The 14,520-nt window shown below is 40.6% G+C and overlaps 1 protein-coding gene across 4 annotated transcripts in view; it reads right to left on the reverse strand.

The window, feature by feature from the left end:
• grid2 (glutamate receptor, ionotropic, delta 2) overlaps positions 1–14,520 on the reverse strand; it is a 468,077-nt gene that overhangs the window by 21,897 nt on the left and 431,660 nt on the right. For all 4 annotated transcript variants that reach the window (XR_013077212.1, XM_076731585.1, XM_076731586.1 and 1 more), the window contains exon 14: positions 8,710–8,876. Coding sequence is in view for 3 of the 4 variants with exons in the window: in XM_076731585.1 (XP_076587700.1) it covers positions 8,710–8,876 (167 nt within the window). In the remaining variant the exon portion in view is untranslated. The remainder of the gene's footprint in view (positions 1–8,709; positions 8,877–14,520) is intronic.

Below are 14,520 nucleotides of genomic sequence, written 5' to 3' on the forward strand. Positions count from 1 at the left end.
CGTCAGATTATCATCATTACACTGTGTTGCAATTTGCTACTTGACCTGCCTCAAGAAACAAGTCAAACCTGTCAAAAATATGTTACAAAGAGGCACACAGTCAGCAACAAATTAACCTGTGCTGCAGTCACTTAGTTCATTTGACCAAATCCGTTTGCCACTTCTGCAAGCAGGGCAGTGCTGTGAGCACAGAGACTCAGCAGCATCGACCCAGTCAGCGAAGAGCACCTGTTCATGATTATTCTCACCCTGTGTTTTAGTGAAAAAATAAATGAAAGTGAGAGAAGCCGAGGCTGAAGCACACTGACCCACAGCCACGCATCGATAGCCCTACATCTGGAAAGTCTGTTTATTCAACCACAGACTGCTGGTGTTGTCTCAGACAGAAGAAATCTTATTCCAGCACTGGTGGTGCATATTTGAGTTCACTTTTGAGTGGGTTTTATTTTGGTACCAAATATAAAAGGGTGAACCACAGAGGTCTCTCCAGCGACCTTCCTAGGCATAGACTGGGTATTTTCACTGCCTCATTTTTGTGGCAGAGATAACATGCTGACCTCTATCTCACAGTTACAGTGTGCACAACTTGGTTGGATATTGAGAAAATGTGCTGCTTTTCTAAAGCTGGGTACACATTAAAGGAGAGCAGCAAGGATGTTAGCTGTCCCAGACACATTTGAGAGGTATGGTCATAATCTTCTGTTCCTGAGTTATGGTGTTGAATAATGGCCAGAAAAGTGTTTTTGCAGAACATTATGATGTCACAGTGAAGTTGACCTTTGACTTTTTAATATAAACCGTCATCACTTTGTGAGACATTTGTGTGAAATTTTGTCATAACTGGCGTATGAATTCTTGAGTTATGGCCAAAAGCATGTTTTGGGAGGTCACACTGACATTTGACCACCAAAATCAATTCATCCTTGAGTTTAAGTGGTCATTTGTGCCAAATTTGAAGAAATTCCCTTCAGACCTTCTTGAGATACCATGTTCAGAAGAATGTGATGGATGGACAGACGGGTTGACAGGTGGACAGACAATCTGCAAACATAATGCCTCCGGCTACGGCTGTCATGAGCAGGGAGGCATGAAAAGTGAATCCAAGCACTGGATTGTATATCATAAGGTTTGTCTGTGCCGAAGACTTCATTATATGCATCACGTCTTTGGTAAGACAAGAAATTAGTGAAAGTAGTGAGAACTAACTTAAATGGAGGTACAACTCATATCCACAGCTCCACAGTTGGACCTGCTGGGGGGTATCCCAACATGCACTGCTTGAAAGGCATAACAACACAAAGAGCACAGGTCACCACAAGGAAACAAGCAGGGCCAATGTTCCAACACAACACCTTCCTACTGTGAGCCACTCACTGCTAATCACCGAGCCAACATCTTGCCCTTTCAATTAACAGTGTGTCACAATATCGAAGCTCAAGGAAAGAGGTAAGGGAGGTCATTTACCCATGAATCTTTGGTCCCTCAAGTAAAGTTTGCAAAGCTTAATTATTCCAATTAGCACTCTCAGGGTTCAATGTCATACACTTTGTCAACAAAGTTTTCAATTAAGCGTCATTAAGCTGCAGTGTGTGGGTGAACTGGAACCGATTATCAAGCTGAACTATGATAAACAACAGACAGAAGTTAAACAGTCATTAACCATCATTAACACATCGATAGAGTGAGGGAGAGACAACCAAAGAGAAACAGAGAGAGAGAGCCACATCCCCATCATTAATTATGATTAATAATGATTTAATGAATGCAGTAAGTGTGTGGGTTGAGCTTTACTGTGATAGATTGGTAGAAGACTGGCAGCTTTTGAGTGAGAAAGCTTCGACAAAGACGGAGGGAGAAGGAGAGCAACAGTAGATTGACACATGACATTAAATCAATTTTTTGTCATCTGGAACAATGTCACTGTTGTAGAAACACTAATACACACATTTGAACGCATATACAAACACACGCACACAATCCCTCTTTCTTTGCTCACCACCCTTGGGAAAATTGCATTATTTTCCCCCATGGATAGTGATTTCCATGGATTGGAAATTGAAGGCTCCAGAGCCTCCAGCTTAACTTGAGCTGACTGCGTGAATGAGTGTGTACGTACGACAGAGAGGGAGAGATGGTGAATCAAATAACTTGCTTTTTAGCTTTTGGCTTCTTCAGCAGGAGCCTTGATCAAGCCTTATATAGGTTGTGCACGTAGCTGATGGTATTGTGGCACTACAAAGAGCATTCAAAATAAGGTGCAACCCTCTCAAAACAAAGGAATCTCAGTTGTTTTAATCTGAAATCTAAGAGCTAATTTTGAACCACGTCGAGGGTCTATGCATTGACTGAACTCACAGGAATTGTGATTGTTGTGTCGCACAGTGTATCTCTTTTTCCACTCTGCTTTTATTGTGGCAATTTCTTTCCTTCCCGTGGGATCAAAATAGAAATCTGAATTTGGAGTAAATAATACATATGACATATATAGAAATGGTCAAAACAATAGATTAACGTCTAAGAAAGAGAGAGCGAGTGAGCGAGAGAGAGAGAATAAAAAACCTGACAAGATACTGAAGTGACTGTGTTCCTTTCTCCATGGGGCGCCCAAACCAGAACAGCAAGTGAAGCTGCGAAGCAACTAAACAAAACTTTTCTCAGAAAAGTGTATTTTTTCGACCAGAGTCCCAAAGACTTGAGCTATTCTTCTAATACAGTATAATAGACTACTATGTAAGCAAACTAAAGCTGCTCAAGGCAAGTTTAGTTTGGCTGGCAAAATTCACTGCAGTAACATTCACAAAGGTGTTACACAAGCTGTGGGCTATCAAGCTCCACTCTACCAGCCAGTGAGTGCTGCTCAGATATCACTTAGCAAATGTGATAAATGACAAACTTTAAAAGCTACAGGCACAGCTCTCCTCAGGGAAAATGTGCTATTTATCACACAAATATGATGATAATTCAGTATCAATTAATCTGCTGATTATTTTATTAATAAAGTGATGAATCGTTTTGTTATTGAGATGTTTTAAATGTTATATTTAATGATGATATTAGACAAAGGCTTCTTGACCTGATTTTGGGCATTAATTATATCATCAGTTTTGTAGGTATAGTAACTACAGTGAGTTGTCACATGTGTGACTGACACAGTCAGCTAAGCTCCTTAAAAAGTCTGATCTGATATATTTTTATGATGTTGTACTGGCTGATCACAATTAAATTTTTTTTTTTGGGGGGGGGTCAGATCAATGTATCTGCTGTACTGACTGCTCTTGTCTAGTTAAGACATTTCATTTACAGTAAACCCAAACAAACTCTTCAAATATGCCTTTATGAGAGAGACCCAGTACCCCAAGCCCGCCTCTGTTTACAGCCCTTCTGCTGGGACTGAAATCTAAGATTTACATGCACAAAGGCAGCTTTAAAGGCCTTTATATGTGTCCTTCAATGGTGCAATTTAGTTTATCTCGATCATATACATTTCCAAAATAAAACTCCACTACACGATTCGTTAAATTTCACTTCAAGGTTTGCAATAACCAAACTTTCACAAGTCAGTTCATCAAGTTTTTTAACTATTGCTGACAATTTTATTGTCACGAGTTCTGCTAAGAAAACTGCTCGGCAGAATACCGAAAGCACCACAAACAAACTGTTTTTATGAGTCGTATACAGTTTACTTTACTTTGTATTCACTGGGACCCAAAGAATTTTAGTATCACTTAAAAAACAGCTTTTAGTAGAGGGCTGCTTTCATATTGGTAACACACTGCTTACTGTGGTGGGACTTCAATTTATCATCCAGATAGGATATGAAATAAATGCATGAAAGAGGTAAGGTAAGGCTGTGGAGGGAGCAATGAACAATGGATGCATAGATTGCTGGATTTAAGACTGAAATAAAGGCAAGTCTGCATCATAGAGACTGGGATGGAAGGAAAGATAAATAAACAGTGCTGATTGTTGACACATACAGGATGCATATCCCTTGACCTTGCTCCCACTTCTGTGTGTTTAAACTGTGTTTAAAGTGGCAATAAGGGAGACATACTAGCTGAGGTCGGCAGTAAATGACTCCTTCTTACACTGTCACATTACTCACGTGAAACCCTCAACAACACAGTTATGAACTTAATCAAGCCCTCTCTGACTCGAGCCCTCAGAAAGTTCAGTCCCGCATAGCTGGCCAAAATCGGAACTCATTTTCCAAGAAAATCAGTGCTGATGGGCAATAGTTTTATTGTGGTTACTTTCATTCAACCCAGGCCAGGAAATGACAAGCCACAGGCTAACAGGCTAATGTCATTTCTACAGAATGAAGCCAGCATGTGGTGTATGCTCACAACAGCAATCTAACCCATGCTCTCTGAGGTATTATGTGTCTGTGATTGCGGCAATGATTTGTCGCTCTAGTGTACGTCATTTGAGCCCTCAAGCGTACCATTCAACATTCACTGCCATGGTCCCCACAGAAATACAGCGTACCATGGCTCTATTTTAGAAGCACTAAACTATCAGCCCTGAGGCCACCCTTGCCTGCAGCCAGGTAATAAAACAACAATATGAATGTATCTTTGTTGGTGAATTTTATGTAACAAGTGGTGTGACCATGATCAGATTCATATGTTGGATGTAACCCTCTTTGCTCACCTAATGTGAACCTAAACTGAAAAGTAGAGTTATTAGGAAAACAACACTGCAGTATGATAGCGTACTAATGAGCATACAATTCATTTCCTCTGAAATGTTTATTCCCACTGACATTTATCATCTACTTTTACTGAAGTTGCTGCACTCCATACACTTAAAATTCTGCAGTTCTGACCACAATCACTAACAAAGAAGCACCTCATCTGTCTTGCAATCGAAACGTAAATCGTAATCGTGTTCAGTATGCACAACAAAAAGTCTGGCCTGCATCTTATCGTCTTAGACTGCAGCACCCTCAAGATGTCCATCTCCTATGGATTAAATCTATTTGAAATTTTCACATCAACGCCTGCAGACTCGCACAGACAAAAATAATATATGCCTGGGAGAGAGGGCTTATTTTTATTTTATTTTTTAACAATCTTGCCCCTTCAGCACTTCAAAACAACTTGTCAGTAGCTGTCAGTTTAAATTAGCGGACTAGCCCTTTACGTTGCTGTTTTCTGACTCTGGTAAATCTGCAGGCTGTCTCCATCAATCACTGAACAGCAGCGCCCACACACATGCAAGCACATACGCAGCCGCACATAATTTGCTCGACAGTACCGACAAATACACCCAGATCCCGACACACACACACACACACACACACACACACACACACAAACAGAAAATACAGACAGACAGTGGTGCTGCACTTGTGCTCTGGCAATGGCTTCTTCATAATAAACAAAGTGGTAGAAAATGATGAAGCTGTAGCAGTCTGTCTATTTCTACAGACACTGCCCTTCTCTCTTTCTCTCCAAAGTGTCAAAGCAAATAAATTCTTTTTCATCTCTCATATTACCTCCGGGGACCTGCAGATAGTAAACACTCAAATATGCAGAATGTGCACACACGCAAACACACACACACACACACACACACACACACACACACACACACACACACACACACACACACACACACACGCGCGCGCACGCACACACACACACACACAAATAAGTACTCTCCAGAATTTGCTGATTCCCTCTCCAATCACACCACTCAATCACTGACTTAATGGATCTTAATAGATTATTGGTCCAGTGTTTATGTATCACCTCACTCACTCATGTTTGTATTCTCTTTATGGTATGGAATAGTCCTGTCTTTCTTTTCTTTTCAGATACATTAATTAAAAACAATTAGAAATATCATTATAAATCTTAAAGTTCCTCAGAAGTACGAGTGTCTCTAACTTGAAACCTTTGTTGGAATAAATGATAGTTGTAAGGTGTGTATAATCCAGTATCCTCCATAGATAAATATAATGGATAGCATATTTGTTATTTTAAGTTTTAAAAGCAGAAACAGAGCTCTATCTCAGTAAAAGCATATAAACCACATGGCAATTGTGTCACAATCTGATACCAAACAATTCTTCAGTGTTTATACTGCTGTAACCATATCAGCTACATGACCACGGAGGGCATGGATAGGAGTTGGGCCATCAACAGTTTGCATATGTTGTATTAGAGTTTAAAACAAGCATGGGGAAGGCAGGTTGGTGTAATACAGGATGGCATCATCAGCATAAAAGATAAATTATTATGGATGTAAAGTCAATACATAGGGACCCAATACTGACCCCTGTAGACCACCTTTTAAAGTACTTGAGTTGAAAACAATGGCAAGAACGGTCTGAGAACAAACCAACTCCAAAGCCATAAAAAGCAACTTATCCTGAAAAATGTTGCGATAGACAGAATCTGAGGCCTTACACAGAATTTCATATAGAACGTGTTCTAAACCAAAAACAGAAAAGCCCGAGGCTGTAGTCAATATTTTTCTTCTGCCATTTCATGTCAAGACATGAAATACCAATTGGAAAAAGACTAAAGAAATGTCAATAATAATGACAATATATTCTGATGCAGAAGCTACAGTATCTTTACACTGAAACTGTACTGTCTGACACTGTGAACAAACACATGGGTGAGGCAGGCTTAGCAGATGATAGCTGCAGTGGTTTGTGGCCGGTTTTTCCCCCATCCACCCTGCAATGTGTGTTACTGCTTCAGAAATCCACTTTCAGTGGATGGGATCTGTGCAGCAATCCACTGATGAGAACAAAATCATGCCCATCTCATTTCTGTAGATACTGCGGTCTGTGTCATTTGGTAGACTTAATAACACTCAGGTTTGTACTCTAGTTCCACAACATTTCCCCTCAGTATTTTGGAAAGGTGCCATCACAGCATTCTGGGCATGTTGCTGTGGACAGAGATTGTGACTGACTGCTTTAGAAATTAACAACTCCCCCTTTTTTTTTTTTAATGCTATCAAATTAAAAACAAAAATCCTCTCTTCCTCAAGCCTGTATAAACAAGTCCAGTGGAGTGTCTGTGTTCAACAATAACTGTGATGAAGCAGAAACCTGCAGAAATGTCAATGTAATCCACAATTCAATCACTGGTATTAAAATTGATTATGTTCTGCTCAAATACAGTGGTGGGTGGTCTAGTTATTGTGAGGAAAATACAGTAACTCAGTAAACAATTGTTTTATTTTGAACAAATGGAGGTGCACCAGTCAACACAAATCCAACTGCAATCATCAAGCCTCCAGACTTCTTATGACCAGGCCACCAAAGATAATCTAGCCGAGTGAAAATATTCATCTCTGTGCCGCCAGAGCATGACTGCAAATACAATTCCTGTTAAACCTCTTCTTTGTGCTTCATTAATCTGCATAATACAGAGTGTCAGGATGAAAAATCTCAAAATCAAAGCAAAGAAAAACAAAACAATTACACCTCTGTAATTATTTCTTTCTCCTGATAATTTCTGTCTGTTTTTGTTTGAACCGTGGGGACCAGTGTGAGTTTGAAACTGTCTTCCAGAGAGAGTGACATTGCCCCCGAAATAATCGGAGGGAATTGGAAACATGGCCTGTCAATTAATTGCTTGTTTATTTTAATAACAGCCATGATAGGCAATATTCTGAAGCGCAACGCTCCACCGGATATGGAGCTATAAACAGACAGGCCTAGTCACTCTGTAAAGCTCTCACAGTTTGGCCCGTGCACATGAAACACACACAAAACAACACTGACAGACTATTTTACATAATATAAATTATGACAGCTTAATGAAGGCATTAGACATTTTTGTTTTTCCCTCCTCTTGAAATGATCTCATGCTTGCTCACAAATAAAACCAACATGACTCTGTTGGGATTCAAGCAATCCTTATGTGGCCTTCACAGAAACACTTCACCTCATACGACTGAACCAGCAATCTGGTGATGTGGTTTATATCGCAGCATTGCATTAAAAATGAATGCAAACAAACAAACAAACAAGGACACTCAGCATTGTGAAGCAGGGCGCAGACAGGAGCTCCGCAGCTGACAGGAGATGAGTGAACGACCTTTGTGTGGTTACTGAGCTTCCAAATAGTCATAAGGGACCAGATAAATAAGAATAAATTCAGTTACTTTCCTGATCCATGAGATACCTTGAACAAACAAAACCTCCACTGCGTGCTCCAGCAACAAGACAAACAGCTGGGATCAGTTTGGATACATCTACACTGTTTACTGACGACTTATTTGTGAGGCAGTGTTGTCAGACTTGCTTAACCTCAACGTGAACCAGTGGTTTGTGCTGAAGCGAAGCAACCAAGCTGCACGCAAGTTGTGAAAGTGCCATTCGCCTATTTCCTCCAGAAGATAGATGTACAATTTAATCTGCTGTTTTCCAGGTGTCTGACCTACAGAGGAGATTTTGTAAGCAAGAAGAGGGGCAAACTTTATGGGAGTGTCCATTTTTTACTTGGCTGAAATGAATTTGGGGCAATAAAAACTTTCATGACTTCTCCTGAAGTTATGCATTTTTTCCTTAACTTGTCTCAAAAGTAGGGGATATTTCTCAACCTAAAACTCAAGACAATATGACTGTATGGAAAAAAATGTGGCGTCTCCATCAATGTGCATCTGAAAAATGTCCTTTAAATATCAAATAAAATACAGCCGAGGATGCTGCTGACTGTTGTTTGCTGTTATGACACTTACCTCTGGGAGAAAATGTCCCTGTAGGGGCTGCCGTGCTGCATGGCGATGCCGTATCCACGGTCTGGTGCGTTGTTGCTGACGGTGTAGAACGAGCAGTCCTCATCATTATTAGCCACGTACTCCAGCACCGCCGCGTCCCACACAAAGCCAAAACGACCGTACTTCACCTGAAAGAAGATATTTACAGTATTCACAAAGGTGCATCTTCACCTCGGGTCATAAAGATGATCCTAGACAGGCTTCCAGCTAGGCCTCCAGAAAATTGATCTATTAATTTAATTTTACAAACAAACATTAAGTGGAGGCATATTTTACCCCACACTGTGCGACTGTATATCTGTGTGTTAGCACTATATTTCCTGCCTGATGTAAACTCACAGTCAGACTTTTACTTGCAGCAGTATTTTATGTGTCTCTTCCTTGGGCATTTCATTCCTTTTCTCTTGGTTAAATGTACTAGCAGAGCCAGTTTCTGCACTCTCCCTGTGTCTATATTTAACTGACCTCAGCAAATAGGATATAACATCAGTATGTAGGTATCTCATTCAGTGTCTAGGTGAAGCTTCATCACATAGGAAAAGTGAATGAAAGGTACAGTTAAGAATAGTTTTTATTGAGTTTTGCTTATCCTTGATCAGTTAAGAAATGCTCTATAAACCTACTCTTTTGTGTATCTTTGTAGATTAGCTGAATCATAGTTGAGTCCATTCAGCACAGACACTGTAGAGGTGGTCTATGAGGACTGACTCACTCCAGAAAAGAGATCTTTCATAACCATTGGCATTTTTAGCCCAAAAATGCGGTGCAGCACCAACGACTGTAGGATGACAAACTTTACAGCACAGCAACTTTACTGTTCAACATTCCCCAGACTGTAGATTCATGTGTTAACGGCTTGTTGGCTCGATCATAATTGCACCCTATGTGGGATGAAAGTGCTGTTTGTTGGATATGTTTTACATTTTTCTGTGCATGTCCTTGTTCAGTATGTGTATGTGTGGGCAAACTGTGGGTACGTGTAAAGTGTGTGCTTGTGGCTTGCACTCGAGAAGAACAAGAGGGTCAAAGTGACTCAAGGTGAGAACCACAGATTGTTTTGTAGAAGTTAAGGTGCTTGTTGTTAACATGGCTTCTCGTAAACATTCAATAAATCTTTATTTTCACAGGAAAATGAAAAGTGGAGAATAAACAAGCTGGCTGTGATATTCACATCCTGACACCTCTTCTGATGATTCACTCAAATAGGCACATGCACGTACGTACGTGTGTGCGTGTGTGCATGCGCGCGCGCACACACACACGTCTTCTAACACATTACTTTGGACTTGGTGTGTCATTAACTTTAATGGAGCTTTATGAAATTTTCAGTCCCCTCTGTCTTTACTGTGTGTGTGTGTGTGTGTGTATGTGTGTGTGTGTGTGTGTGTGTGTGTATCACCTAAGTTCAGCTTATGTGTGATGACTAATGTCTGAGAACCGACAAGACCCTCTGATTGGGTAATTTCACAGTCTGTAGTCCTCTGAAGTGTGTACGGTGTGTTTGTGTGTGTGCATGCGTATTTCTGTGTGTGCACGTGTGTGTGTGTCATAATTCACTGCAGGGCATCAGAATGGTTCATTCTGCTCTTTACAACCTTAAAAAGAGTGGAAAGAGCACTTTATTGCTTTGAAGAATAATTTTATGGCTTTTCATTATTGCTTTTGAATTGGAAAGATTATGGGCTTTGTGGAAAGGAAATTAGTAAAAAATCTGTTTCAACAGCATACAATTGAACAGTAAGGGCACATTTTTCTCACTACATTTGGGTGAACAGGGCTGAAAATAATTATTATGCACGTATGTATGCAGCGACCTCTGATGTCAGCCACATGGAAAACACAACAAAAGCAGTGCTAATCTCATGAGCATAGTCATAGTCCTTTAGAATTAGTATAAAAATTCCAACAATGCAGCAAAAAGTGTCCATATAAAGTAGACTGCATTATGGAGAAAAGCCTCTCTGGTCCAGTCTGTCAGCGCACAAACACAGCTGCTTCAAAATGTATAATGTTTGCATTTAAGCTCAGTCCATTCAGTTTGTCTTGATAGGAAAACAACATTTTTGTCAACATATTAAGTAAATTAAAGGTCTCTTTTACCGCTGTGTTTACAAAAACGAAACCCTTAAAGAGCATGAAAAACACCAATAACATAGATCTACTTATTGTAGAGTCCCTGCATTATAAAAGCCCTGTGGTTTGGTGGTGAGGCATCACAAGCTGATGCCTTCCAGAGGCAAGGACGCAGTGGAATTAATGTGTTTCGTTGGACTCATGAGCCATTTTAGAAGAAGCAGAAAGGAAAAAGAAAATAACTTGGATATATATTGTTCTCTTCATTGGCCATTATGAAAAGTGTGTAAAATGGAGTCTATGCGAAGTAGACATGAGATGGAGAGTACTGAACATTATTATGAACACCACTGGCTGAAAGGACTCAAAGAGAGAATATGTTTTTAAACAGATTTTGCTTTTCTACAATTACAAAGTCTCCTGCCATTTCACCGTGTTCATTTTTGAAATGAACAGCACAGGACTTCAGGGATGTAAAACCCTTCACCAGTATCTTCATAATCAAAAACAGGAAATCATGGGTTTGTGAATGGGTGATGCGATTAATCTCAGAATATTTTCTATTACAGAGTCATTCAGCTGTGGGTTTAGGACCTCACATGGGACCTCTTGATTCCTGAAGACCGGTTCAAATGTACCAGTCTTAACACGGGACTTCTTCAAGTGCAGCGCATCATCTCGTAGGTTTGATCCAATTAAACTGGACTCAATAAAATCATCAGCAAATGCCAACATAGCATACAATCGCATAAAGAGGAATAATCCCTCCACTGAAAATGATGCTGGAGCCTGTGAAGGAAAATGTTCTCGCCTGCAGCTGCAGCTGAGTTTTAGAGACACAGACAATGTACGTATCTGTGAATAGGGAGCACTTAATTTGATGTGCCAGAACAAGTACTCTACATGCAAAGCACCAGTTTAATATTGGCTCAAGTTTGATTAATTACTGAAGACCAAAATCATAATCGGGAATCATAAAAGTGATGTGCTGAAGGTCAGCTCGCTCCCGGTGTTGTGTTACCTCTGATTGTGATCGTGATTGTGAATATTTAAGCAGCTCCCCATTTAAGTTCGCAACTTTCTAACAGCTGAGAACTTTTGAGCTGAAAAACACTGTTATTGGGCAGAGCAGTCTGAGAAAGCCTCAGAGCATGTTAAACCTACTCCTGCTTTGTTTTGCCTTTCTCTTTTTTTCGTGGCACTTCTTTTCCAACCGATCAACAATGCTTTTGCTTTCCAAGTGTCTGACAGTCGCAGCTCATATCCCTGAGGTTTGCAGCCTGCTTCCGTCCAAACGATGCAACGGAAAGAGAACAGCCTTGAAGGGGGTAGAGACTTAAACTCCACCTTGTATCTGTCGCTGGAGGAAATGTAAGGTCACTCGCAAACAAGATGGATGAGCTCTCCAGTTTGGTGAGGACTCAGTGGGATTATCTGTGCAAGGCAGCTTTTTATGCTTTGCATTTATATACACAGCGTAGCCTGGCAATGGGCCATACTCCAATTAAAGCGTGATCCAGGTGAGTTTACATGCACCTTTGACACCCTGTGATACAGTTTTCGAATGCTGCATGTTTTTGCTGACACTGAAATCCATATTTTAACTTTGTTTCACTCAGGAGTCATGAAGACAGGACCTAATTTTCATAGCAGCTGAGTTACAAACAAATACACTCGAGAACAGTTAAATACGTCTGAAACATGCCAATGAAATACAATATTTTGAAGAAAAATACACACAGCAATTTGCATTTGTGTTGAGAGCTCAAATCTGATCTTTAAGTTTCCCAGAGTAGCTTTACTACCTTGCCAGAGGTGATAGCAAAGACCAAAAGTTGAAGGAGCAAGACGTTTAAAGGTCACAGTGACTATTCAAATACAGGAGTATAGTGTCACCTGAAAACTGTCATTAAAGTGAGGTGAAACGCTCATGCATCAATATGTATCTATACAGAACCAGGTTACTCCTCAACATGTAAAAATAGAGACTGAGATTTGGCTGCAGGGGAAACCACCAGACTCTGCAATTACTCCGGGGAGTTTTCCGCAGGTACAGTATGAATAGATGAGGTAAACACAGCTGTAGAGGAGGTGGAGGAAGGGGAGAAGAGGAGGAGAAGAGGAGGAGGTTGTGATATTTTTGCTATTTTTCAAATTGGAGTCACTGGTTTACACATCAGCAAACTGCAGATACTGAGTTGGTGATTTGGGCTTCAAGGCTGTATTACCTGCATGAGGAGATTTCATGTGTCACTGGAGGTTTGTGATTGAGGAAGGACCACTGGCAGTAAGAAGCTGGATGGAGGGTCTGATCATCACAGCTCAACACCATCCTCAGAACCCATGTCCACAATCTTTGCCCTTATTATGCTCTGGTTTCTCGAGGCACAATGCGACCTATGCTTGCTAATGAGGCACATTTCGTCACACATTTCATTCAGGCAACTGTCTACTTCATAAATTCTTGTTATGTTGCAATTTTAGGATCTTATCACAAAAAGTTGCTCTCTGTGCGACAGACAGTGCACACAGAAAACATTATTAGTTCTGGCTCTGAGTTTCTTAAGGTCAACCCACACAGACACACACAAAACATTTGAAAACTTTTGTCTCAGCAGAGATGAATGACTTTAAACAAATGTCTTTTTTCCCCTGCTCAATAGCCGGCTATTGCATCTGGTGCGCTAATCAAATCTAAAAAGGGAAGCTCTTTCTCAGAGGAGGGGATGTCCAACAATAGAAGAGAACAGCCTGTCTCTCACTGTGCTCAACCCTCAAACAAAAGCCTCAATCAACAACTCCAAAAAGACTCTTTATGAATACAGCCCACCAGTGGGCTATGCTCATGAGGTATTTTTGGTGCTAAACACAACCTTTTAAGTAGCATTTTAGAGTTTCATAAGACCCCCTCTCAAATGGGGGACAACAGATGAGTTATTGCACTCCCTTGCACACTTGCACAATATCATTAGACAGCATCGAGAGACCTTTTAGCACATTGATTTCCAGGTGCATTTGAACATTGCTATCAAATCTTTGAGTCATGCAAATAATAACCGTGGTTGTCGCTTGCAGGCCTTTTCTCAAGTGAGCTGTTCATTAAATTTGTTCACTCTGAGGTCTTCATCTGCTTGAACATGTGCGCGCTTTGAGATTAGGTTATCACGCACATGCAGTACGTACAGAACATGCATGCAATGTTTACCTCACTGCTACGTGTCAAATAAGTCCATAGAACACACACACACTCACACACACAGACACACACACCTTTACTTGTCTCCCGTGTCCAGGGTTGTGATTTTAGTCACATCAAGGTAATTATCAGAAGCTCTCTTCCTCACGCACACTCACACACACTGATTGGCAACAATCACAATCAGACACACAAAGACACACACAATTACAGGCAAACATGCCTCCTGCCAGACCACACACTCACACACCATCAAACATCCACTGATGAATACTAACCAATGCATTGGATCTTGTTTATCTCCCTCATGAATGTGACACGGACGACGTAGTATGATCCATAATCTCTAAATTAAAGCCACCTCAGCGTCTCTCTTCATTGTCCTTCCTCTTTTTTCTATCACTCGCTCCTTCCATGGGTGAGGGAGGGAGGATGAGTCTAATTCTGTTTCATTGTTTACCTTATGTGTGTCTTGTTTATCAGTTTTTGTGATGGCTGAGCTG

This window comes from Chaetodon auriga, chromosome 5, assembly GCF_051107435.1.
Source record: "Chaetodon auriga isolate fChaAug3 chromosome 5, fChaAug3.hap1, whole genome shotgun sequence".
NCBI lineage: Eukaryota > Metazoa > Chordata > Actinopteri > Chaetodontiformes > Chaetodontidae > Chaetodon > Chaetodon auriga.